The sequence below is a fragment of the Sturnus vulgaris genome, chromosome 4, assembly GCF_052056855.1.
Source record: "Sturnus vulgaris isolate bStuVul1 chromosome 4, bStuVul1.hap1, whole genome shotgun sequence".
NCBI lineage: Eukaryota > Metazoa > Chordata > Aves > Passeriformes > Sturnidae > Sturnus > Sturnus vulgaris.
In genome coordinates, this window is record NC_142246.1 from 8,598,560 (window position 1) to 8,623,803 (window position 25,244).

Genomic DNA, 25,244 nt, shown 5'->3' on the forward strand with positions numbered 1-25,244 from the left:
GTCACTAGGGAAAGCTACCAGTTCATCTGCAAACAGCCCGATTGCCAGGCACGGGGCAGTAAGAATCCAGAGAAGGACAGCTGCATATTGCACTAAGGTAAAACTGTTGGGGAAAACCCTTTTTGATAATGAGGTGAGGGCCTTGAAACACCTCTGCAAGTGTTTATGAGTTAGATATTGTATCTGGAGTAATTATTCCATGGGTAAGAGGTCACAATCTCCCACACTGTTGGCTCTGATGAATTTTGCTCAGTCTTTTGGAAACACATGGAGAAAAATAATTTCTCCACAGAAAAAGTGGTTAGATATTGGAATGGGGATGTTTAAGGAAACGCTGCATATGGCCATGGTCTTGTCAGCAAAAATTGAGAATAAAACTTCTTAACACCAATACAGTGTTAAGAAGCAGGCATTACTTTATTACAGTGCTGGATGTACAGGGGGTAACTTGGCCTAATGTGCATGCCTGGCTGAAGATGATATAGGTGTTTATTTGCCAGGGATCACAGAATCACAGAATATGCTGAGTTGGAAGGGATGCACAAGGATCATTGAGCCCACCTCCTGGCCCTGCACAGCACCATCTCCAAGAATCACATCATGCGTTGTCCTGAGAGCATTGTCCAAACACTTCTTCAACTCTGTCAGGCTTGGGGCTGTGACCCTTCCCTGGGGAGCCTGTTCTAATGCCCAACCACCCTCTGAATGAAGAACCTGTTTCTAATATCCAACCTAAACCTCCCCTGACACAACTTCAGGCCATTTCCTTGGGTCCTGTCACTCACCAAAGAGAAGAGATCAGTGCCTGCCCCTCTTCTTTCCCTCACAAGCTGTAACTGCACTGAGGTCTCTGTCTTCTCAGTCTCCTCCAGGCTGAACAGACCAACTGCCCTCAGCTACTCCTCAGACAGCTTCCCCTCAAAGCACTTCACCATCTTTGTTGTCTTCCTTTGGATGCCCTCTATTAGTTTAATATCCTCCTTATATTGTGGTGTACATATTAATTAAAGAACTGTTAGATATGAAGTTGCCTAGGTTTACCCAGTGAGCCTCAGAGGGGCCTCTTGAAGGTCTTAGGAACCCCTGGTGGTCTGCCACGTATGGTGTTGTTTTTTGCCTTTGGTATAAAAGCTGCACAATATTTCTGAAGGAACTGGATTGGGCTGACTTGGCTTGTTAGAAGGTGCAGTAACCACCACACAGATCCATTAATCTGCATGAGCAGTTAGTAACACTCTGGTTGGTGGTGTTGGACTTGATGACCTCAAAGGTCTTTCCCGACCTAATTGATTCTACAATTCTGACATTCTGCGAAACGTTTCCAGAAGACGGGGCGGGGGGAAGGGGGAGGGGGGGAGAGTGGAAAACACCACCTCAAAGCTCACACACACTCCACCTCCAGGTACAACAGCTCCAGAGAACACAGCAAAAGCACGGTCTGGCTTCGGCCGCCCCTTTCAGGGTCTGTCAGGAGCGAATTAACCCGAGGATCAGGAGACCTTTCCCGAGGGGTGGCGAGAGAACTCAGCGGGCCCGGACAACCCCGCACAGGCCCCACGCCCGCGCGGAACTACAACTCCCAGCATGCCCTGTCGCAGCAGAGGAGGTGGGGCCGCCCCCCTATACCCGTCTGATTGACGTACACGTTGGCCACTCCGCGAGCGCAGAGCCGCGGCTCCGCCAATGGTGAGCGTTCGGGGGCGGGCGCTGCCGTGCGCCGCTGCCGGCCGGCTCTGAGGTGAGTGCGGCGGGCCGGGGGCTCGGCCGAGGGGGGAGCGGCGCTACCGGGTCCGTCCCTCCCGCTTGCCCGAGGGTCCGGGGCGGCAGGTGAGGGAGGGGAACGGGAAGGGAACGGGGAGGGGAAGCGGAAGCAGCCGTTCCCGGCCGCAGTGGGGGGAGCGGAGGAGATGCGGCCGTTCCTGCCGGTTGGGCCGGCGCCGCCCGCGCTCCGGCCTGAGGACGGTGCCCCAGCCCGTTCCCCGGGTGCGGGCCTGTCCGAGGGACTCCCCCGCAGGTCCCGCCGAGAGCCGCGTGACGGGTCCGCCCTCCTGGGCCCGGCCGGGTGCTCCGGGCCCGGCTCCGCCACCGCCCGGTTCACGGGGCGGCCCCGCCGCTTCTGCCCTGCCCTGTCCTGTCCTGTCCTGACCGGCGGGCGGCCGCAGCGCCGAGCTGTGGGCACGGCTGGGGCTACCGCCGTCCTGCCCCGTCTTCTCGGGAAGACGGGTCTGTTCTCCGGAGGAACAGCCGGGGCTCGGTGACTGTAGCTGCATGAAGTTGTCGCTCTGCCCTCCCATTTTGTGTGACAGCAGGAGTGGGGGGAATGTTCCTCGCCTACCTCAGCCCGCACCTGCACTTCAATACAGGATGTGGAAACACTCAGCTTGGGGTTTTTTGGGTTGTTTTTTTTTTTCCTTTCTTCTGTATTTGGTTTTTGGGACTATTGAAAGTGAGTTGTGGCGTCTCTCAGAGAAACTTGTGCAAGTAAGAGCAATGAGCTTTTCTTCTGGCCGGTATCCATTTTTCTTTGCTGTGTCTGGAATAGGACATGCGCCCGATGAAAAGATTGTGTGTTTTGTTCTATGGGTGGGTTTGGGGGATTTCTTGGTTGTTTTTGGAACTGTTTCGGGTTTTTTAGGTTTTTCATGAACATGTCATATTTGTCTGTAGATGTAGCTGCCTGCTTAGAGCAGGCAGACTGGTGTATCTCTCTGGTAAGTTGGTTATCTCTCACCTGAACTCTTTTTATGGTGCCTCTCACCAAGGTCTTTTAGTATGGGAACGTTTTACCTAATTTGAGTAACAGAGACTCAGTTTCCTTTTTCATTGAAGTTGGTGTAGTGCATTTGAGAAAATGAAAGCATCTTTAAAAGTACTGGAAATACTGGGTAGGAAGCTTTTAAAAAATGAAAGATTAGTGTTCTCCATGGTAAAAATTAAAAAAAAAGTTAGACTAGCACTTTGTGCCTGGTATGTGCATCTTCTGAGGACAAAAATCTTGTTATGCAGATGCATCTTTGATTCAGTGTTTCCTGTTGTTAGGGGTCCAAAGAGACATCTGGAGTAGAAATGAGAAGCAAAGTCTTAAGGGCATGGTGCTGCCTTGAAATGGCTACCTAGAACAGAGGCTAGACAGAGAATAAAGTGGCCAATATAAATTTGGTGTATTTGCATATCAGGGGTTAATTGTCCAATTACAGCTTCAGGTAATGAAGTCACATTCCGCCGGTTTGCTCCCCCCCAATTTACTTTTGTTTAGATTTTTTGGGCCTGAGGCTGTGATGGTGTGACCTTGGTTTTCAGGCCTGGAAGGATTGTTTTGTCTGACCAAACTGTGATGAGAGCTTGCTAACACTCTATGTGAAATTCAGAGTTATACACTAATCCGGTATAGGATCTTGAAAATACATAACTAAAACTTAAGGCATTGTTTGGATATCCCATTTTGACAAATTCAATATATAATGGTGTTGTCAGCTGTGCCTTGCACATTCCCAGTTTTTGGATTGACATTATTGGTATCTTCAAGTATGTCCTTCAGTGTATTTGTTGTGATGAATATGAGCTTAAGTCTTGTTTGTGTTAGTGAGACAGGGAAAATGTCTGTCTTGGTTCAGACAATTTGCCTCCGTTCATGTGGGAGACCAAGACTTCATTTTGAGAGTGGTACAAGAAAAGTTTTCAGTATTCTAGAGAATCAATTGTTTTTGAGTGGTAATTCAAACATGTTTAATTGGCTTAACTTGAACTCAGTGAAAATGTTGACTTTTTTTATAGAGGAAAAAACAGACTTAAATGGTGAATAGCAGTAGTTACCCTTCCTAAAGTGTAAACATTCTTAATTTAAATAGCTTGACCTTCTTTTTTCTCAAGTACAGAGGAAAGTTGGTACTTGTAGTCTTTGAAATACAAATAGTATTTGTTCTGAGATCAGCACTGCTTAGGAGCAATAACTGCATGTGCAGAGCTCTGCATATGACAGGAAGGGGTACTGTACCATCCTGCAATGAAGCAATAGAAAGTCTTTAAAAGTTACAAGTATTGGCTTGCTAAGTTGATCTAAGCTTTTATACAAAAAAAGTCTTTTTACTTTTTAAAAAAATCATAATTTTAGAATTTTGAATTGACGTCTGCGTCCATCTTGCTACAAGTCTCACAGATAACTGCAGCTAAAGCTGTGAGTGAGGTGACTGGATGTCTATGGGTTGGGGGGAGGAGGTTGCTGCAGTAATTCCTTTTATTATCAGCTCCTGGGAGACTTTGTGGTGGGTGAGTGCTGGAAGAGGAGTCTTATAGGCCTTATCATTAACTTGGACTTTCCAGTCCTGTGTAACAAACTGTTACTAAATTAAGTGGTCGTACAGTTTTGAAGATTTTTAAGGAATTCTTCCAGATGAGTGTATCTCTTAATGTGCAATGTGTATACCCTGTTCCTGTACATTACTAAACTTGATCTGTGGTTTATTTAAGAAAGTAAAATCTGCTTTGTTTTCAGAATGTTTGGGCAGTTGATGTTCAATGAGGTTTCCCAAATAAGCCAATAATGTGGAAATCTATAGCCCCACAGGAAAGATTTGTTCTTACAAAATAAAAATGTTACTGGATCATAAGGCTCCTTCCATAGTCAATAAATTCCAGCAGCTGGATTTTCTTAGTAAAGAGGACTCTCCTGAGATGAGCCATGTTGATATTGATGAACCTACCTGTGATGATTTGAGGTAGTTTTACTGTGATGGCTTCCTTGTGGGTATCTATTCTCAACTTAATTCTTCAGAAGCAGCTTCTGAAGATGCTTTGAGCTATCAGCAGCTGGAACATTTGTGCCTTATATGTACTCTCTGCATTAATTATAAAGAAACCCAATTGTCAGTGTACTAAGATCCTGAAAATTGAGCCATCTAAATAGCAGCGGTGTGCTCTGTCACTTAGCTCAAAAGGTGGTTCTGTCCTCCACTGCAATTGAGGGTTGAGGCAAGATCCTCTGAGACATTTCTCAGTAATCCTGTGTTCACAGACATTACAGTAATCCTGTAAATAATCTGGTTTTCTGTATATGGATAAAGAAGCATGTGAGTATTTAAAGTGGATAGGATGGTCTTAACATGTCTTTAATTGTGTATTACTTCAATTTTCAGCATAACTTTAAGTTTGTTGGTTGTTGGGTTCATTTTTTCTTCTGTTACAGCTCTCCTTTGGCATTTAAGTCACTCATAGCCAAAGAGAATCCCTGCAAGTTTTTGTTTGGAGTCATCACGGGTGTTCTGTGCAGTGTTTTTAACCCTTTCTAAAGATACTTACCTAAAAAAACCATTGCACTGGGTTGTATTCAGTGTTAAGTCTGAACAGCACCAGGTCTTGTGAAACCACCTGGGTATTTGACATTTAAACCCATGCTGCCTGATGAATACAATAGGCTTATTTTTTGCTGTCTTTCAGCAGTGCAGATATGTCAGTGTTTCTGTTCTGAAAGATTCTATTTAAAAACAGTTCTGACAAATTGTAATTCAAAATAAGCTTATATAAAGTTTATTTCTTGCTATTTCTCAGGTGTGTGCACCAACTAACAATCCCCAACTTTTTGATGTCCAGGTATTTTTTCCAATTCAATATCTGAGGGGAATGGAGGAAAATGTCTCTTGGCTTTCTTGATGAAATAAAACTTACAAATAATCTAACAGCCTAACTTCTTAATATACCTCATGTGCTGCTCACTCTTGTTCATCCTTTTGCAGTGTGCAGAAAACTGGTTTACCTAAGTAATTTTTCATTTAATTTCTTGCTGGTCAATGAAGATAGTAACTTGTCTTGAAGAAATTATTTTGAAAGAGCAGATATGTAAGGCTTAGGAATGGTTCTCTCCCTTGCCCCCCTTGTGCTGTGTCTCCTCCTTCCCCTCCCATTCTATCACTGGCACTAAGACTTAAACCGGACCAGCCAGGATGGCAAATGAAATAGGGACGAGAACGGTTGAGAAAGCCTGGAAAATAATTTAATAATACCAAGAAAACAAAAGAATGTAAGCTGAACACAGAGTGGAGCAACCTCCAAAGACCCCTCAAAGAGGTAAAAATGAAAATATGGAATCTTTGGAGCAGAGCAGTGAACCAATGGACATTAACATTACCTTATATGTAAAACATGACTAACCAATCAACAACAAGAACTCAGAACATTACCTGACATGGAACCAATATATTAACATATCTATTCCCATAATCCCATCCTTCTCTCCATGACCTAATCAGATGTTTCCCTTCCTAGCATCTCATTTCCCATGGTGTTAGGTTGATGCTCACTTCATGGTCGGCCAAGGCCAACTCACTGTCAGTCTCCGCCACTCCCACACTCTTCCCTCTGTCTCCTAAAATCTCCAAACACGTGAATATGTCATATGGAACTAGGAGCTTATATAGCACCTAGAAAATGTGCTCATAGAACAGTCTTTCAATTCTTCTGGTTTTGGTTTGGTTGGATTTGTCTATGATTGCAGCATTAGGCATGGTTTGGTTTTAAAAGTTCGTGTCTCCTATCCCAGAAACTCAGTAAAGTGACTAAAATAGGATCTTCCAAGAATTTTGATAAGGCTCACAGAGAAGCTTTCTTTCTTTGCAAGTGAAATGAAATCTAGACCTTAAGAACAGTGGGATGAGGTGTTAAAAGAGAATTCTCATTACCTGGATGAAAAATCTTATGGAAATGATTGCATAGGTGAGTCCTGAATTGAGGAAGCAAGAGACTGAAGTCAGTCTGCCTTCTCTGGTAGCCTGAGTCTTGAACATCCCAGGTGACAGTATGAGACTATTTCTTATCTACCAGAAAAATGGAACATGTCAGTTTAGATTTCTAAAAAAAAGTGAGAGAGAGTGTTACACATAATAGTTCTGTAAATGAGATCTATTGTGCCCGTGGACTCACTAAGCATTAAGTTGGCATATGTGGTTCAACTGGGGGGGGAAAAAGAAAAGGCATATTGACTACCAATTAGGCTTTTGTGCCAGTTTTAAAATGAAAAAATGAGAAAATTGATGCGTGGTGTACTGTGTTGCTTAAAACTATACGTAAATATACCTTTGGGCTTCGTAATAAGTGCCAAATTGAGTGTAAGCATTTTTCTCAAGCATGTTTTGTTTTAATAATGTCACAGTTCAGTGTTAGTGGGTCTCTTAAGAAAGTGATTTAAGAAATTAGTAAGTTGAAGCAGGAAAAGATCCACAAGGTTTCCTTTAATTGAAGGCTAGGATTGACTGCCAGTGCTGTTCCATCCCACTGCGTGTTCACATGTTTCCTCATCTGGGAGTAGACTACAGTGTGTGCTGGTCTTCGTGGCAAAAATCAGTCGGCTCTGGAGACAGTTCAGTAGTTCTTGTTAAACATAGATGCCCAGTTTTGGACAAATTTAGGAGGAAGCGTGCCTTCTCTAATAGAAGACTGGTTTTAGCAACCCTCCCCCATGGGTTCACACACATTCAAAGGAATTCCCTTGGAGAAAGTGAAAAAAACCCAAACTGTTAATTCAACAATCAGATTGCTCACAGGCATGAAAAAAAAAAAAAGGAATAATGTTAAATAATGAAACCTCTTACTGCTCTGAAGAGATGGTGGATTCAGAGTCCTTTCTGTAGGCGTGGCTCCGTTCTCTCTGGAGCTGGAGTGCAGCATGGAGGATCCCCCGAGCAATGTTCCGGTGTTTTGGGCTGGAGAAAAGCTGAACAGTTCCAGAAGAAGCCATGTCCCAGGAAAAAAATTACTTCTTCAGCTTACAAACAAGAAGCTAGCTAAAAAACAAAGAAAAGCTCTGTCTCTCTCTCTCTCTCTCTCTCTCTCTCTCTCTCTATGGAGAAGGAAAGCTGAGAACTGGGAGTAACTGAGAGGCTTATCTCTGTGGTTTTGAATACGGGCGCCAAAATAATTCCACTACTTCCTCCCTCCCCAATCTAACTTGAAGCTACAGGACTCATATCTGAGCACAGAGCAGACAGTAGGGGATACTGGACCATACAGTCACCCCAAGACACATAGTTGGTATTTTCCTGGCCCTTCCACCATGTCCACTCGTGCCCAGCCCCAGCTCTGCACTGTGTGTTGGGCAGGTGGTAACTGTACCACAGCCAGGCTCCAAGGTGACCCTTCAGTACCCTGTCAGTTACTCAGAGCTGTCTTTATGCTTTTCACCTCTCCCCCTTGGCAGGGAGCTGGGCATGCACACGTGCAGGTAACAGAGCAGCTACAGTGAAATCATATTCTCCTGCACATTGGCAAGTATTTTGAAACTGAAATTTGTCTGCTTCACTTGCTTTAAATTTGTCTCAAGCTGTTTGGCTCCCACCTGTTGGAATCTGGAGATGGGTTGTAGAATAAAGCTGCTCATCTGGAGTTTAGGTTCTCTGAAGATAGCTGTTCATGTCAAAATTCCCACTGATTCCTGCCCACAGACATTGCCTTGAGTATCATTCAGTTGCTTTTCAGTTCAATGTCATTGGGATTTCTTAATATTTTTCTAGAGCTGTCAAACTCACTTTTTCAGATGTTTAGTTCACGGGTGAGAATGGCTGAGGCTTCAGGTGCAGGTGTCTGAGGCTCACTGAACTTGGGGACTTCCCTCCCTTCTAGCTTTGGGCAGAAACTGGTGGCTCAGGAATGGAAATCTTGGAGCAGGGGATATTGGAGACTACAAGCACTGCAGACAGGTAACCTTCTCTTTTCTTGTTGATAGGTTTGGAAGAACATCATCCTCTGACCTTCAGAAACCTGGAGTTTTTATCAGTGAGCTACCTAAAGGAATCTAAGGAAATTATAGCTGTAGTTTCCTTGCCATTACTTTTTTGGTGTTTGTACCTCTTTTTCAGTGGTTTTAGATCAAGAAACATTATGAGCACAGTAAGTATTTTGCTAGTCAATGCAAACCTGAATCTTGAAACATGTTTTCCATTGTATTTCTGCAAACTGTTTTAAGAGTTTGTAACTAATACACAGGAACATAAGTATATTGAATCTTCTTGTAAGTTCAGTAAAGATTTTTAATCTCTCTAGGTGGTAGCAGTAGTACAGAAATGCTCACAATGTTGGCAGAGCCTGATAAATTGTAAACTAGTTTCTCATTTGCAAACCATCATGATAGGCCTTTTCTTGGTGAGGGAGCTGGTAAGAGATCTGGGGTGATGCTTTTTTCCTTGCTGAAATCAATTCAGGTAAGAGTAACCCATACCACCTTTTGATGACTATTACAGCCATTCCAGGAGTCTCTTCTGTACCCTTGTGTGCTTTCACTGATGCTGTGAAATTGAGGGCTATGTTAATATTGCTTGCACTAAGTCTTTGTTCTCTCTTAGGCTCAACGGAAGCGCCGTGGAGGAACAGTTAATTCTAGGCAAGCTCGAAAAAGAAACAGGCTTATGGCTTCTACTGCTGAAATGGCTTCAGAAGCAGAGCCAATAGAACTTGAAGAAAGTGGTAAGCTTTCTTTTGAAATGATAAGAACATAAAGTGCATCTGGAGAGTTTGAGTCCGACTGAACATGTGCTTTTTGCCAGTTTCTAGGCCATTTACTGGAGAAGAAGGGGAACATGATTTTAGGAAGTGCCTAGTATGGCATTGCTAAACAACAAGCCTACTAAAAACTGGTTTGGTTTGTTACTGAGCTACAACGCATTTGCCACTAGTTGAGTTGTACAGGAAAGATCCTCAAGAACTGCTCAAACATCTGCATATCTATTCAGATTAGATGGGAGTTACAGCAACTGCCACTATGCAGAGTTACAAACTAAATTTGGGAATTCCCAAGTTTGAAGAAGATAAGGAAATCCCAATCCCTCAAGGGAGCATGCACAGCACAGTACTGTTATATCCTGTATGATTCATGTTATATTTCTGTGTGACAAACATTCTCCTCTCAGATGAATTGTCAGTTGCTGTTGTCATCCAGCAGAACTGTGTGAGAAGCTTAGCTGCTCTTTTGCATTTCAGCTTGCTGAAAGCAGGGCTGGCAAAGCTCTCTGTGGATTGCTGAGGGCAAAGCTGGAGTGAAACATTGGACTTGTTCCTGGAGAGAAGATGGACAGGAGATGGTTGAATCTCAGGCTGTTACCCAGTGGCAGGCAATTTTCCTCCTTTGCAATCTGACCTTGATTCTAACTTTGTTTTTCAGCTGGTGAAGAAGTAGTAGATCTCACATGTGAATCTTCTGATCCTGTAGTCGTTGATCTAACTCACAATGATTCCGTTGTGGTAAGTAGTGAATAGCACACTTGCCTAAATATTGTAGTCAAATTAGTTACCTCATGTGTTGCCTGATAGAATCTGACTTTAAGGGTAAGTTTTAAGTTCAGAGTTGGGTTGTCAGGGCATGAAGGTTCTGTGTTACAGATAAAGAAGCTTCTCTGGAGGTGCACTTGCAGTTAGTGATAGGGTAGTATAAAATAACTTTTTGCTCTAGAACCTGAAGGTTATATAGATCAGTCATAGGCAGTGTAACATAAAGAGGTGCAGTTGATAGTTGAAGTTTTTCTAGATATATCAAAGATAGAATCATAGAATTGTTTGGGTTGGAAAGGACCTCTAAGATCATCAAGTCCAAACATTCACCCAGCACCACCAAGTCCACAACTAAGCCATGTCCATAGGCAACACATCTTCAAGTCTTGGAAATACCTACAGGGATGGTGACTTCAAGCCAATGCTACTGGGCTGCCCTGGGCAGCCCCTTCCAGTGCTTGATAACTCTTGGTAAAGAATTTGTTTCTAATACCCCTATAGGCCAATGATTTAAAGAAAGAGCCATGGGAAAGAAGAGTAATTAAAATAAGTTCAGGTTAATACTCCAAGAAGTCTTTAAAAAAACCTTTTTCCTGCTCTTTTGAAAGCTAGAATAGTCTTTGATCCAGCTGACAATGTTGTTTATCCCTTCAGTTTTGGGATGCCACTGCTGCTGTGCTAAACATAAACAAACAGTAGGGATAGCATAGGGAGTATTTCTTGCTGGGGTTATTCCTGAGCCTTTGCAAAGGAAAGGCCTCAAACTTAACAAGAGAATCTGCACTTACCCTGCTCCAGTTCCACCAAGAGCAGGTTGGGGATTGGGTTCTATTCTTCAGCAGCTGCCATAATATGAAGTGTTCATGGACATCAATGCTGAACTGGCCTGTTTGAAGAGAAAGAGGGAAAGAATCCTCTGAAACTCTGAAGCATGGAACTGAAATGGGGGAGCAGGTACGAGTGGGTTCAGGTGGTTCATAAATTGCCTCTATTTCTACCCCATTGAAGCAGAGCCATCAGCATCCGAATAGTGGTTTACAGTGAAGCATTTAATATAATACTTTTAATATTCCTAATCAAAATAAGAGTAGTAGCCTACTGTTCTTAGCTTGTTTTGTTGGAACTGCTGTGCCTAGGTGGTGTTTGTATGTAACACTAGAGGTGCACAACAAAGTCTAATTGTATTTTCTTTTCTCTCCCTTCCCATATGTATTGATGCAAGATTGTTGAAGGTGAGTTGACATTTTAAAATCGATAATGGGATTCTCCTCATTATAAGAATTATTTCTTGTTTGCCTTTTCCAATGAATTTGAGCAGCATTTATTGAAACTGCAAGAGGCCAAGGAAATTGCTAAAGCATCTGGCCAGTGCCTTAGAGGATTAATCTAGTCTCTGTTTGTTAGTCAGTATCAGAGCTGGTAGAAAGTATCTGAAATAAAATATATCAAAAGCTGCTCTAAATACTTTTTATTATTTTCTAAAGATAAAATTTCTTTAAGCCCCAAGTTGACCATAATTTTAATTAGCACTGGAATATTGGTTGTGAATGAAAAAAAGTTTTGTTTAACCTGTATTACAGTGAAAGAGCTAAAGAAAGTAATTTGTGCTCATAGTATTCACTAGTCTAACATGCCTCAAATTTTGCAGTGAGAAGTATTAACTGTTTTTCTACTTTAGATGTTAAAATAGTTACAGGTCTAAAGAAGTTAATCTTTTACATCTTTCAGATGTGGTTCTGATTACGTTATTGAAGATGTATTAGTATGTTGTCAGTTACTTATCTAGAATGTAATCTGTTCTGTGCTCTGAATGAAGCAAGAATAAGTGAAAAATGCCTACACTAAAAGTTGTAGCTGAACACTTAGGCAGGAAGTGGTTTTAATTTTGTGACTTTTTATGTTGTTTTATTGATTAGTAGCTTGATTATTTCTACATGAATGCTGGAGTTGTAGAGACAAACTTGAGTTCAATCCTCTCTCTTCCAGAACACAGCAATTGTTGCAGTTCCTCAACATAGGATTGTAGCACTTTCTGTCAGTAAGAATTGGGAGAATTATCTTCCTTTTATAGGGGAGATTAATTCACAGGTAGTGTAATTACATGGAATGTGTGACACTGAGGATCTTCAAGATTAAGTTTTAGCTGTTTGTGGGGTGAAGAGAGCAAATGTTTTGTGTCAGTATGTAGCAGAATATTCACAATGTCTGGACATGTTTAGTCTTAATATTTGGAAACTAGTTTGTTTAAGATTGCTTTTTAACCCAGCTGAATATAGTCTAATCTTGCATTTCAAGGATGATTCTAGGGAGAGGGATAACAGTGTAGCTAACTTAACAAAATTACATTACAGAGAACCAACGACAGAGGAGAAATCTGAGACTAAGAAGCCAGCGACAGTCAGACAGCTGTGTACTGAGCAGTGATGATGAAGATGAAACAAGAGATAACGATGTGTATGTGGCTGATAAAGCATCTCGAGAACTGGGACCGCTGGAAGAGGAAACTGCAAGTTCAAAGTACGTATGCCTCATGACCTACCAAAGCACAATTGAGTTGTGCTTCTTTTGAACAGACAGGACTAAGCTCTATTTGTCATCACCTGACTTTCTTTGAAGCCTTCACTTACTCAGTTCCCTCTTTCAATGAGTATCCCATGTTGCATGATAGTCAAATGACGCCATTTTCACTGTAGGATGAAAAGCCAGCCCAAAAGAGATCTACAGCTTTGTATACAGCCTTAAAGATGAGTGTGAGGTATGGCAAGGATGTGGGAATTAGTCACAGGCCAGAGCTCATAATGTATTGCATTTCCTTTTCCTACAAAGCTCCAGTAGTTACATTAGATATAAAATACTTCTGTTGGTGTCCATGACGTTTGGTATCACAAGACTGGCAGGCACCACACTGGCAAATTCCAGTGAAAACACTTATACATTCCCTGCTTTTTTTTTTTTACATACTGTGCCAGTTGCTGCTTTTCTCCAAGCAGTTGCTGTCCTTCCCAAGGTATACTTGCCAGGTGATCCTGGGGGTCATGCTTTTATGGTCAATTCTTGTTCTGTCTCATGGATGTTATGGAGCCCTGATATGTTTGCATATGGGATGGGAATCTTGCTGTTTGAGTCAGTTAAGACCCCATTCTGCAGAGAAAGAGTAAATCCTGCTGCAGTGTGTTAGACTAAGGAAATGAAATCCACTGTCTGTGACTAGGCAAGTGGAAGTGATGCCTTAAGTTTTTAGCTTTTATATTTTTCAGATTCTGTACTGCATTAGAGTATAACTCTGAACTCTATATAGAATGATAGTTAGCTTTATTCCCATTTTGATCAGACTAAACAATCCTTCTGGGCCTGGGAACCAAGGTCACACCATTTGCCTCAGGCCCCGGAAAGTGTAAACTAAAATGAACTGGGGGGGAAGCAACCCGAGGGAATGTGATTTCATCACCTGTAACTATAATTGTTCTATATTGTAACATATAATTGTCTGATATGCAAATAGACCAAACTTATATCTCTCTGAGAAACTCGTGACTCTTATCCATTTTGAGTGTGGGCTCTGCGAGGCTTTGCACTGCTCAAGGTGTATCCATTGAAGGCCTTTTAATAAATACCTACTTTATTATTTTATCTAGCCTCTCTTCTAGGTAGCCTCTCCAAGGCATCAGAAGGACATAAGAATTGTAGCATAAACTTCTTTTAAAGTGTTTTTGGTTTGTTTTTTTTTTTCTGTGAGGAGCAGGGGAAATACAGGGTTAAATGAAGCTGATGTGCTTTGAGCCTTTTGGATTACTGAAAGGCAGTATAGGAGAGAACTTGAGTATGTAGCTTTTGGGTGCCAGGTCATAAATATGCCACTAAAAAGTCCTGTACTATTCTAATCCATAATGTGCTTTGCCAGTGGAGTTGTAGATATTTAAATTTTGGTTGTTAAGTACTTCAGAGAACAAATACCACTAATTGGATACTATAAGAAAGTAATTGTTCCTTCAGCCTCCTCTGTTAAAGATTGCACCTTCCTGCTCTTTGTAGGTAAAGGCTGAAAGAGCTCAGTGGTGCAGTGTTTAACATTGACAAAAGGGTCCTTCCTGGTGCTGGGGATTGCCGGAGCCATCTGTAGTGTTGGACTTTCCATCCTTCTAAGATTATCATCTATTGTAATTTATTACTGAAGTGTTATAGCTGGTGCCTCAAGAATTTGAGGAGTAAAAATGAGAGAATTATTGGAGTTAAATTCTGTTGGTGAAAGTAGGGGTAGATGTTAGTAGTGCTCCCTGCTAGAATTGAAGATAATACGATCTCATGCTTTCTATGCCTGTTTGATTAATAAATTAAAAACTGTGATTCAGCATGGGTGGTGACATAAGAAAGCCAAGTGTTTAGGGTAAAGAGTTCTGGAGGTTTAAAGCAGAGATTAGTTTGTAAAGAAGAGTGTCAGGAAGCTCTTTTTGTTTCTGCTAGCTGATGTTATTCAGCACTTGGGCTGGGATGTTCCCTAGGCAGCCGAGCTGTGTGTTGCTAAGTGTATGTGCAGTACTGCTGTCCTGGAGGCTGAAGGCAGCAGAGGCACATCAGTAGCCACAGCTCAGTAACAGACACTGAGCTGGTCTTTCTGCCTTGGAACTAGAAATTTGGGGTTGAGTATTCCTCACGTTAGTGTGTTCCTGACCTACATTTTATAAGGAGGACTTCTTGGAATGCTTACGTTACTGGGCTGTTGCTAAATTAGAACAGAGGATTTTTGAACTTCTGACAGCCTCTTCCCTTTCTAGAATGACTTGTTTCCAAGGCACACATCAGTGCTTTTGTTACAGAGCTGTCATTGATTGCCTGTTGGAGATTAGTGCTGTACAGAGCAAGGGACTGCTGTGAGTTCTTGTGCTAGACCAGGGTGACTGTGAGTGCATCTTCCCCCTAGGGAAAACCTTTAGGATAGGGAGACCCAATCGTGTTATTACATGCCACAAACTGAGGAGTTGAAAAGAAATGCATCATGGCTAGTCAGTGCACTCAGATAGTGACATGACATTTTGTGTATGGGTAACCCTTGATGTGCAGTGAAATTAATGGCTGCATGTTCTTTCTTGTTCTGTTCTCTGTATCACAAGGCCGTCTGGTACTGTTAGCTGTCCAATTTGCATGGATGTCTACTCAGAGGTAAGGATCCACTTGCTGTCATCCTTTGTGTTCTATGTGAGAGGGAAAGGGGCAGAGGGGGACTGCACAACTCACTTGGCCAGTATAGGATGTTAAGAGAGCTGGCTTGAAGCACAGAGCTTGCCTTGAAGCTCATAATAACTTGTCAGTCTAAGTCACTTCTTCGTGATGGGGGTAGAGGGAGGAACCCTTGGCAGGATGGCACTGAAAGATCTTCAGGTTCCTTACTATTCTAAGAGTTGGAGGACAATTCCAGATACTGTAAGTCCTGTTTGTGTCATAGCAGTAGACCAGCAAAGTTGAATTCTTTACTTCCAATGCCTGCTTTGGGTTTCTTTTCTTCCAGATTGTACAAAGTGGACGACTGATTGTGTCAACAAAATGTGGTCATGTCTTCTGCAGTCAGTGCCTCCGTGATTCCCTTAGGAATGCCAACTCTTGCCCAACCTGCAGGAAGAAACTCACTCACAGACAATATCATCCCATTTATATATGAGTACTTTTATTTCTCAGGACAGACTCAACTGGATTTTGGGGGAAATGTTATATTTTCAGTGCTCTGAAGATTTAAAGAGCAGCAGGTTGTGCACAAATCCAAATAAAACTGGTTTTTTTGGAGACCAACTTGAACATATCTAGACAGCTTTTTATGGTCCAAGTTGCTTCTTGTTATGTTCCTGGTTATCATGCTACATTGATGACTGTGTCTAAACTAGACCAGCAACCTAGACCAGGAAGGAAGCAGTTCATCCATTTCCTTCTGCTTTTTTTAATGCTTAAATGAGGGAGTGTGAATATTTTGTTCTTTCTTACTCTATGAATTATTCTACTTTCACATACAGGTATGGCATAGTTTCCTTTCAGAAGACAGATTAGCAATTTCATTGCATCTTTTCTTTTCATCCTGTAAGAAGCTCATGACTCTTGCATTTTGCATATCATCTTTGCCCAAGTAGAGTGAGTTCTGTACTGATGGATTGTTTCTTCATAATTCAGTCTTAAATTGACAACAAAGGTTATGCAATAAAGTAACCTGCTGTTAACCAGCAATCAGGTGTTTCGAGCAGAAGATTTGAACATGCAGATGATTTTAGGAGCTCCATGAGATCTCAAGTACACAGACACATTGCAGCATGTACAACTTGAAAATAATTCCTTAATTGTTTCAACTGCTAAGAATTCCTGTATTTTAATCCCAACACTGAATTTGTTTTCTAACATGATGAGATGGTCTCTTGGGTTTACTTGTGCTGTAACACTCTCTCCTAATAACTGTCAAGAATAGAGTCTTCTCTAGGCTTCTTAGTGATGAACAAGAAGCAAATTCATCTGTATGCTGAATACCAAACTACCTACAGATCTTACTGTATCAGCTGTTCCTAGTGTAATGCTTTAAGTTCAGTGTGTTCACTTGGCTGTTCTCACTGGTTGTTACACTGACACCTGACTGGATGCAGCCTGGTGAATTGGATTGAAAATTAAACAATTGTACTGCCATTACTGAGTGGAGGCTTTAAAAACTGTTTGGTAGCAACGTTCACAGCTTGTTAGAGAAAAATTTAATCTCCCTTTGCCCTGAGAGTTGTCCAGTTTTCTTTAAATGCATTTTTAGAAAAGAAGTCAGATGCATCTCCTAGGAAAGACAGTTTCTCTAGTTGAGAAGGCAGGAATACACCAGTTTATGCACTCTTAACAGTCACTTTTTCCCCAGGACTGAGTTCTAAATGTCTATTTTGAATTTACAGCTAAAATGTCTGAGCTGATCTGGAATCCAGGGTGAGCTGATACAAACAGGCTCATGTAGACAAGATGATTAAAATCAGAGGTTTATGATCCACAACTGTGGTAGGTGCATCTATGAAAAACTCCAGAATTAAAGTTGGCCACCTCTAGGCAGTTGGTTGCTTATAGAAACCACTATAAGAATCATTCTGTGCCCTGGTGCAGCACAACTGAAGGATGTGTTAAGTTAATATTGGTGTCACAGACGTCTTTGCTGACCTGTCCTTGGGATCTGTAGGAAGCCTTTAATTAAAGAGGCTCTTCTAAATTAGCTGTCTCAAGCTGCCTTGCAACCCAAAGTAAAATTGACGTTTGTTTGTTTGTTTGTTTGTTTTAATTATAATGTTTTGGGATATAGTAAAAAAGAGTTTTGTTACATAAAGGCTGCCTCAAGAAATGCAGTACCTTCCCCACCCTGGTTTGGACTGGCTTTGGTTCAGTGTTAGCAGGAACATGCTGTGTCTGTATTGTGGCAATGGGGTGACTCCTGCAAAGTTCCACACAGGTAGTTCCTGTGTGCTGCCATGGCTTAAGATGAGCTACAAGCAAGGACTGTGGCTGTCTCAGGATACTGCAGTGGCAGTGATGGCTGCATTTGTGTCCCGAAAAGCAGAGAGTTGATGCTTAAAGTATTAATTGTGTGAAGAGAAGCAGCCCAACATTCAAACTGTAGAGACCCATAGAGGTTGCAGAAACTACTTTGTCCCAGTAGCTTAACCAAGTAACAGTGAATTATGGCTGCTTTTCCTGGGGTGACTACTATGTGGAAGGAATGATCAGAAGAGGATTTAAGGGATTACTGCTGAGGATGAGTCACTTAACCATGCATCTTTCACAGTCTACTAGCTGTAGCCTAAATGATTTTGCACAACTTCCTCCATGTAAATACCACTTTAGAGTTAGTGTCTCAGTAAATGGATCTAATCTAAACTTAGATATCATAAACTATAACAAAAAGTTTTTAGCTTTTGTGTACCCTGTGAAGTGCCACAAATTTTGTGCATCTCAAAACAGATATTATGTCTCAGTACATGGGAAAAAATTGGAAATTCATTACATGCTTTTTTCTTCAAGGGAAAAAATGTCTGATATTTCAGTTCCAGCAATATTTCACATTGGCAAGAACTCATAGAAAATAAAAAAAATCTTTATATTATGTAGATGTCTGTCTTGTTGTATATAGTTCAATTTTTCCTGTATTTAATTGTATTCAAGTCTGTCTGCCCATCTATGTTGAACTCTGCTGGTAGGCATAGGGTTCTCTTAACAGGTGAAAAATAAAACGATTGGATTGATCAATCACAAGTGCTTCTTCTTTTCATCGCACTGGAGTCACTGATTTGGGGGGAAATAATCCAGAAGGCCAAAGCTTTTCAGATGCTGGGACCAGTGTGGGTTGTGTGGGGCAAAGGAGAAGGGCAGTGCCTGGGGCAGGAGGGATGTGGGGGCGAGAGGGTGAAGTCCTGCTCGGGGCAGGGCAATGGGGCGATGCAAAGAGGGGCTTGTGAGTGGTGGGAGCCTGGTGGCCAGTGCCAGAGAGAGCAGTGAAGAGGGTGGGAGGTTGTTGGGCCATCTCCCTGGGGGTCCCATTGCCTGCTGGGTGTGAAGCAGCCCCTGGAGAGAGGGCAAGGAGGAATGCTGGGGAGAGAACTGGGCACGGGGTACTTTCAGTCACCATAAAGCTCACTTGATTTTTTTCCTCCAAAGAAACTAAAAAGATGCTGTTTCCTGAAGGTTCTTTGGCTTATCCATCTTAGTTGCTTTTACTGTATTTTGTGCTTTTTTACTCTTTATATTGTACACATATGGAGTAGCTGCCTTTCCAAACGCTGATGAGTAATTTGCTATTTCATTATGCTTTTGTTTTTATCCTAAAACAAGCTTACAACTTTTTTTGCTTTCTGCTGTAGTATCTTTGCCTTATTACAGTACATTCTGTAATAATGGATCTTTTTTTTTACAAGTCACGATTAAAGTGATAGCCTCCATCATGCAATAATGTAACCTGCTGTTCAACAGCTGTCAGATGTTTTAAACAGAGGGCTGCCTGTATGGACAGGAAGACTGTTGTTATGGGGAGTCTTTGCTGCTTCAGTTAAGCCCTTGATCTGCTTCTGGTGGAATATTGGATCCATCAGATCCTGTCTCTGATTTGCAGCCAGATTTGGCACTTTGGGTGGATGAAGCATGCAGAAACTGCAGAAAAGCTGTTCTCACTTGGGGTTTGATTCTGTATCACCCAGTTTTGGAAAGCAGAAGGGGTGGACATGAAACATGAACCAGATAGAAAACCAGGTCGAGGGCAGACCAGCCCTGGTCTAAGGAGCTGAGTATGAGCCATGGTCCAGTGGCTGGGCTGAACATGTGATCTGGAAGTGAAGGCTGAGATTGGGAGGATGGTCCTGGGGGCTGGAGTGGAGACCACAGCTATGGACTGGGGACCAGAGCAGGAACGTTATGAGCTAGAAATTGGAACTATAGAGGAAAATATACAGAGGTGTTTGTGTGTGAGCAGACAGTTGGCAAAGGGGAATTGCCGAGGGTAAGTGTTGGTGTATGGCAGGTGAAGCAGATTAGCAGGGCCATAGCTGCATTCTGATTGCAGAGCTGAAACCTCAGTTTACCTGGATTAGGATGGTGACAAGTCTGAGGCAATGCTGACAGGTGACACAATGCCATCTATGAAGTTTTTGTTAATTGTAGAGGTGTTTCCTTGCATTGTGTCTGATCTGCACTTGATTACAGTGAATGCTAATTTCATATTTCTGTTGAAATCTATTTAATAGGTTCTGTTATTTATTCTCTAGGTCGAGAGCATGCAGTTGAGCCCTTGGGCTTCTGAGGATGGTTGAGCCTCCAAATACTTTGTCTTTTTATGTCAATGTTCCCTGTTGATGTAAAATCCAGCTTGGATGTTTGGGTTTCATCTAAATTCATTGTGGCTTCTAGAGTTGACTTAGGGCCTGCAAACAATGAGATGCTTTAGAGCTGCTTCACATTCTATCTGTAATCCTAAGTTCTACAGTTTCTCTTTGAGGGTTCTGGGAAGGTAAAAGGAACAGGCATATCTGGTCTGGGGCTTCCCAGAGCAGAGGATTGCCATCTCTGTCAAGGAGAGTTGTTGGTGCTGTGTCCAAATGCAGTCCAAGAGTCTGATGTGTCCCCTTCAGAGAGGGTCCCACCCATGTCAGTGCAGGGTGAATGCAGAGGTAATGTGATATATTCTGGTTTTGTTAGGAATGAGATGGAGGTCTCAAAGACCATTTCAAAAATATTTTGAATGGTTGCCACATCTTTCACTCAGTAAAGCCCTTGATTACACCAGCAAGGTGTAAACCTGAAGGCCTTACTTCTCCCTAGTAACTCTACTACTCACAGATTGTAGATTCAGACTTCATGTATTTTTATTTTCAGTAGTAGATGTTACCTTGAGGTTTTAGGTAAGCAGTTAAAAGCAGATACATTAGGATTGGAAATGAGAATGGAGAACTGCTTATTTATAATCCTGTTTCCTCTCTCATATTTCATGAAGAAGATATTAGCATTAAAAGTGTTACACAGAAAAATAACAGGTGATGATATTGATTTAATGCAGAGGTTACAGAAGTCAAGGGATTAATGGTCACAGAGGTGTGTCTATATGAGCACTTGCAGATGTCAATTTTAAACACATTCTAATTCTTTATATGGGAACTTTTTTCACACGGATTACACTAAATGTGTTCATACATAGTGAGGGATTTTTCTTGCTTCTTGGTAAAAGAGAAGGGCCTATGCTTTCTCTAGCAGTAGTTTATCCCACTTAGTGCCTTGTGGAATGGGATAGATAGAGCAGCATTATTTTTTTATGCAAACTATGTAGGTCTTTTAGCACATCTTGATTTGCAACATCATCACAAGTGGGCAATTCATAATTAGTGTGATTAAAAGCACATATATTGCTGTGGAAAGGAGCATGAAAGTTAGTCATTAAAACTCTGCTGCAAGGAGGTGGTGTGCTATGGCTTCTTTTCTTTGCCATAAATTCCTCCATAAATCTAATTTCAAGCCTTGCTCAGTAGAGGAAGGATATGAAACTGTGGCTATTTCCATGACCAGTATTACAACACCATATCCCCAAATCATTTATTAGATGCCACAAAGATTGAAGCATATTTCTAACTAACGCAGAAATCAAAATTTTAGACATGGATCATGCATATATTTGTGCCTTCCTTCTTGCTGGAGTGCAGACAAATGAATTTTAAAAATAGCCTGGGGTGAGGGTTTAAGTCGTTCGTTTTACAAGGCTCTTTAAAAGCTTCTTTTCTAACCTGCCAAATTATGGGATGGCTATAATTTGTTTAAGTCTTTCAACATTTAAGGAAGTGCCTGCTGCACGTTGGAGCATTAACACCCCTGAGCTGAGCAAATGGAGCGTGGGGCTGCAGGAGCAGCCAGGACTCTGCTGGGAAGGGAGCTGCCTGCTCAATGCCAGGCCTCATGAATTGCAAAGAGCTAATTGGGAGAAATGCTCACAAAAGACTGATTTTCTGACAACACTTCTGCCTAAAAAATATTTTAAGTGCTTTGGGTATTCCAAGGGTTCTCTGTCTGTGGAGACAGTTTACTAGACTTGCCATCAGTGTTCCTTTTATTTTAATCTTCTCCCACCACTCATATCTGAAGGCAGAGAGCACTGCATGGAACAAAATGCTGCTCAGCCACTGTCACCATCATTCAGAAAGAAAGGGGACTTCTAGCTGGAGATGCTTAGACCCTAAAATCGATTTTTTATTATTAATTTTATTTGATCAGCAGAAATCAGCCAGTTCCATAAAATTCTACAGCCATCTGCAGGAGCTGCAAATTTTCCCCCACAGCTGTTTTCAGAAGGGAACAGAGATGAGCAATTCAAGCAGTGCTGGAGGCTGGGGATTTAATAAATGCCACTGGATTCCCAGGCATGAAGTCAGGCAGAGCCTTCATTCTGGAGCCTTTCCCTGAGAAAGCAGGGCTGTTGTTTGCCCTGTGTTCAGGGATGCCAAGGGGAAAATGCTGACACCCAGTTTGCTGGATCTGCTGAACCTACCACTCCCTCTGGCAGCAATGGGGTTTCACTGGGCCACAGCAGGGCAGTGCCTATTCATCTCAAGAGATTAATTAACTAATTGTGTCATGTGCACAGCAGCACCTTGGAAATGCAAGGGATATAGAAATGGTTTGCTATTAAAAAATGGACAGGAAAGCTGTGTATACTCTTGTTACACCTCAACATTGCTACCTGGATACTTTATAGGATTTTATTTGGTTTTACTATTGTTTTGTGTCTGTTAGGATGCCTGGAAAAAGCTTTTTGGACATTGTTTTGAAAACAAATGTTTATGTATTTATCTATCCTACACACTGATTTTACAGCTTGGATATTCTGGACAGGAGTGAGACTGTCAGCTCTATCCTCCTCAGTCATCCCTCTGGGCTTCCACATCTGAAATTGCAAATATCCACAAGACTGCACCCTTGATATCTGAAACATCCCTTGGGTAAAGTGTTGTGTTTGTAGGCTGGGAAATACCTTGTGGTCCTGAGCTTGTGTCCTGCATCCCCCATTCCCTGCCACAGTGATGCCCAGACAGAATCATGGCAAGCCAGATTAGGACATAAGGCAGTTCACTAGGACAGAAAACACTTGGTGTCTGATATAGGTTCGGCCCAACACATAGGAGGAGTTGGAGGCTTTGCTAGGACACCTCTGGTGTTTGATAGCACAGCTTTGGCTGGCTCCAGGACAGGCAGGAGCTCACCTCCCCAAACTGAGTTGTGTTGCTCCTACCTCGTGCTGCAGCCAAGATCCTGTGGGAGAGACCGTCCAGCACTGACGTGCCTGGAGTGACTTGGGAAGCTGCCCCCTGCTTCCAGATTTCTTCTGGAAAAGGGTTTTGTCCCAGGTGGGAACATGTGGGCAATGTCCTCTCAGATGCACTGACCTCAGAGGCAGGAGGAAGTGACAGCCCACAGGAGATTTGGGTTTATGCCAATCCTTCGTACAGGGTTTTGTGCCACGTCTCCCTGACTTCTGGTTGTGGGATTGAACAAAATTTACAGATAGGATAATACCAAGGTGAGGAAATACAATGTTAGCTGGTACTCATCATTTTGGTCTGTGCACACACCCTGATAGAGGTCTGGGATAAGTGTTTCTTAGCCAAGTCCAAAGCATATGTTTATGTAGGACACCATTATCTTTATTCTTCCTATGGTATAGTGCCAGCTTGGAAGGAGCCCTGACACAATGGTTCTTGGCAAAAGCATAGTCTAGACAAGATGGCCTAGCACCCTGTCCAGATGAATCTTAAAAATGTCGAGTGTTGGGGAGTCCACCACATCCCTGGAGTGTTACCCCCATGATTGACTCCTCTCTGTGTGAAAAAATTTTCCTCTTTTGTCCAATCTCACCAGGAGTAACTCATACCTGTTGCCTCCCCTTTTCCAAGTGACTCTTTGGAAAAAGGGAGTCTCCATCTTCTTTGCAGCCACCCTTTAAATATTGGGACATGGCAATAAAGTCTCCCCTAAGCCTTCTTTTCCCAAGGCCATACAAACCCAGTTCTCCCAGCCTTTTCTGTTATGGATAGCTTCCCAATCCTCTGCTCAGCTTTCTGACCCTTCTCTGGACCCTCTCCAACCTGTCCACATCTTTTTTTGCCTAGTGGGAAGCAAAACTGAATATTGTATTCCAGGTGTGGCCTGACAAGTGGGATAATGACATATTTATCTTTGCTGGTGATTTCTTTGTTGATGCAACCCAGAATCCTGCTGGCTTTCTTTTTATATTGTGTTGAAATATTGTTGTAACGCTGAGTTGCAGATTTTGTTCATTAAACAACGGTAATGAAAATGATTAAAAATTAATGTCTGTCTAACTAGTCTATTTTTGCTTTATGCTTTCAGTAATTTGAAGAAATTAATGGTGAATAGCAAATTTTGTCAGTGCTGTGAATAATTATACCTGCAATTATTAGACACTTGTTATTAAAGTTGATGAGGAAGTTGGCAGTTCCTGTTTAAACTGCACACTGTTAATACTAAGGAAGCCAAAGGAAAAACAATGGAGATGATTAGGGATCTTGGTGGGATATATGGAAGAAATCTGACTTTTATTCATCCTAACAAGGGAACTGTTAGACAGGATTTAACACAAGTATTTAGTATATTGAAATTTATTGCAGTGACAGGCCCAGTAAGAGGGAAGCAATTATTAAAGGTTAATGGCAAACATTAAAATGTGTAGTTGTGGTTCTTCCCTTGAGCACTGAGCTGTGAGACAGGCATCTCAACAATATCTTACCTTAGGTTTTACATGTGAGACAAGAGGAGAAACCTCTGACCAATGCCTGGGTGGATGGAACAGAAAACGAAACAGATCACAGAAGGGCAGTCTGGATTCAGCAGTGGAGTCTGCTGGGACCCTGTCAGGAGCTTCCCAACCCTTGGAAGAGTCTGATGCTGGAAAGGGAGAAGTGCTGCAGTGAACCAGTAAAAAGTAAGCAATGTATCTCCATGGTCTCTTTGAAGATTGAGGTTTGAAAGTTAAAGCTTTGAACTGCTTCATTTTAGGAAATGAGGCACATGTGAAGGTCATTAAAAGGCCTTGTAGTTGATACTTCAGGCAAACAAACAAGCAAGGAACACTTTGATACATCAGGTGAACTTTGCCTGGATACCAACGAGCAGTCAATGAACTTTGAGGGAGCAAAGAACTTCTCCACTGATGTGCTCTTGCTACCAGGGGGACGCGAGGTTGCCACTCTCAAAACCCTCCACAAGCAAGTGCCCAGCCTGCCACAGGGGTGCTGCAAAATCTACAAAGTGTTGGAGTCCTTGCTGTGTGTGCTGCTGGTACCAGGCTGCTCTGGCTGCCTGCGAGCACACCTGGCAGACCTTCCCTACTGCACTCTATGAGCTGGGACCATGGGGGTGGTAACCCCTCTGTGCTTCTCAGAATTACTCTTGGCATTTTCCCACCTTACTAATTTATCTCTTTCTTTCCTCTTTATAAAGTTGAGTTATCACTTAAA

General features: G+C 42.3%; 1 protein-coding gene across 2 annotated transcripts; it reads left to right on the top strand.

Moving 5' to 3' along the window:
* Nucleotides 1-1,641: 1,641 nt before the first annotated feature.
* Nucleotides 1,642-18,489, top strand: RNF4 (ring finger protein 4). 2 transcript variants are annotated; one of them, XM_014895249.2, is made up of 8 exons: nt 1,642-1,738; nt 8,711-8,874; nt 9,327-9,447; nt 10,142-10,221; nt 11,471-11,480; nt 12,600-12,765; nt 15,357-15,405; nt 15,752-18,489. In XM_014895249.2, the coding sequence occupies exons 2-8, from the start codon at nt 8,866-8,868 to the stop codon at nt 15,899-15,901; spliced, it is 585 nt and encodes a 194-aa protein (XP_014750735.1). In that variant the 5' UTR covers nt 1,642-1,738; nt 8,711-8,865; the 3' UTR covers nt 15,902-18,489. The 2 variants fall into 2 exon arrangements, with proteins under 2 accessions (XP_014750735.1, XP_088019166.1); XM_088163040.1 differs by having other exon boundaries at nt 1,710-1,827.
* The last annotated feature ends 6,755 nt before the right edge of the window (nt 18,490-25,244 follow it).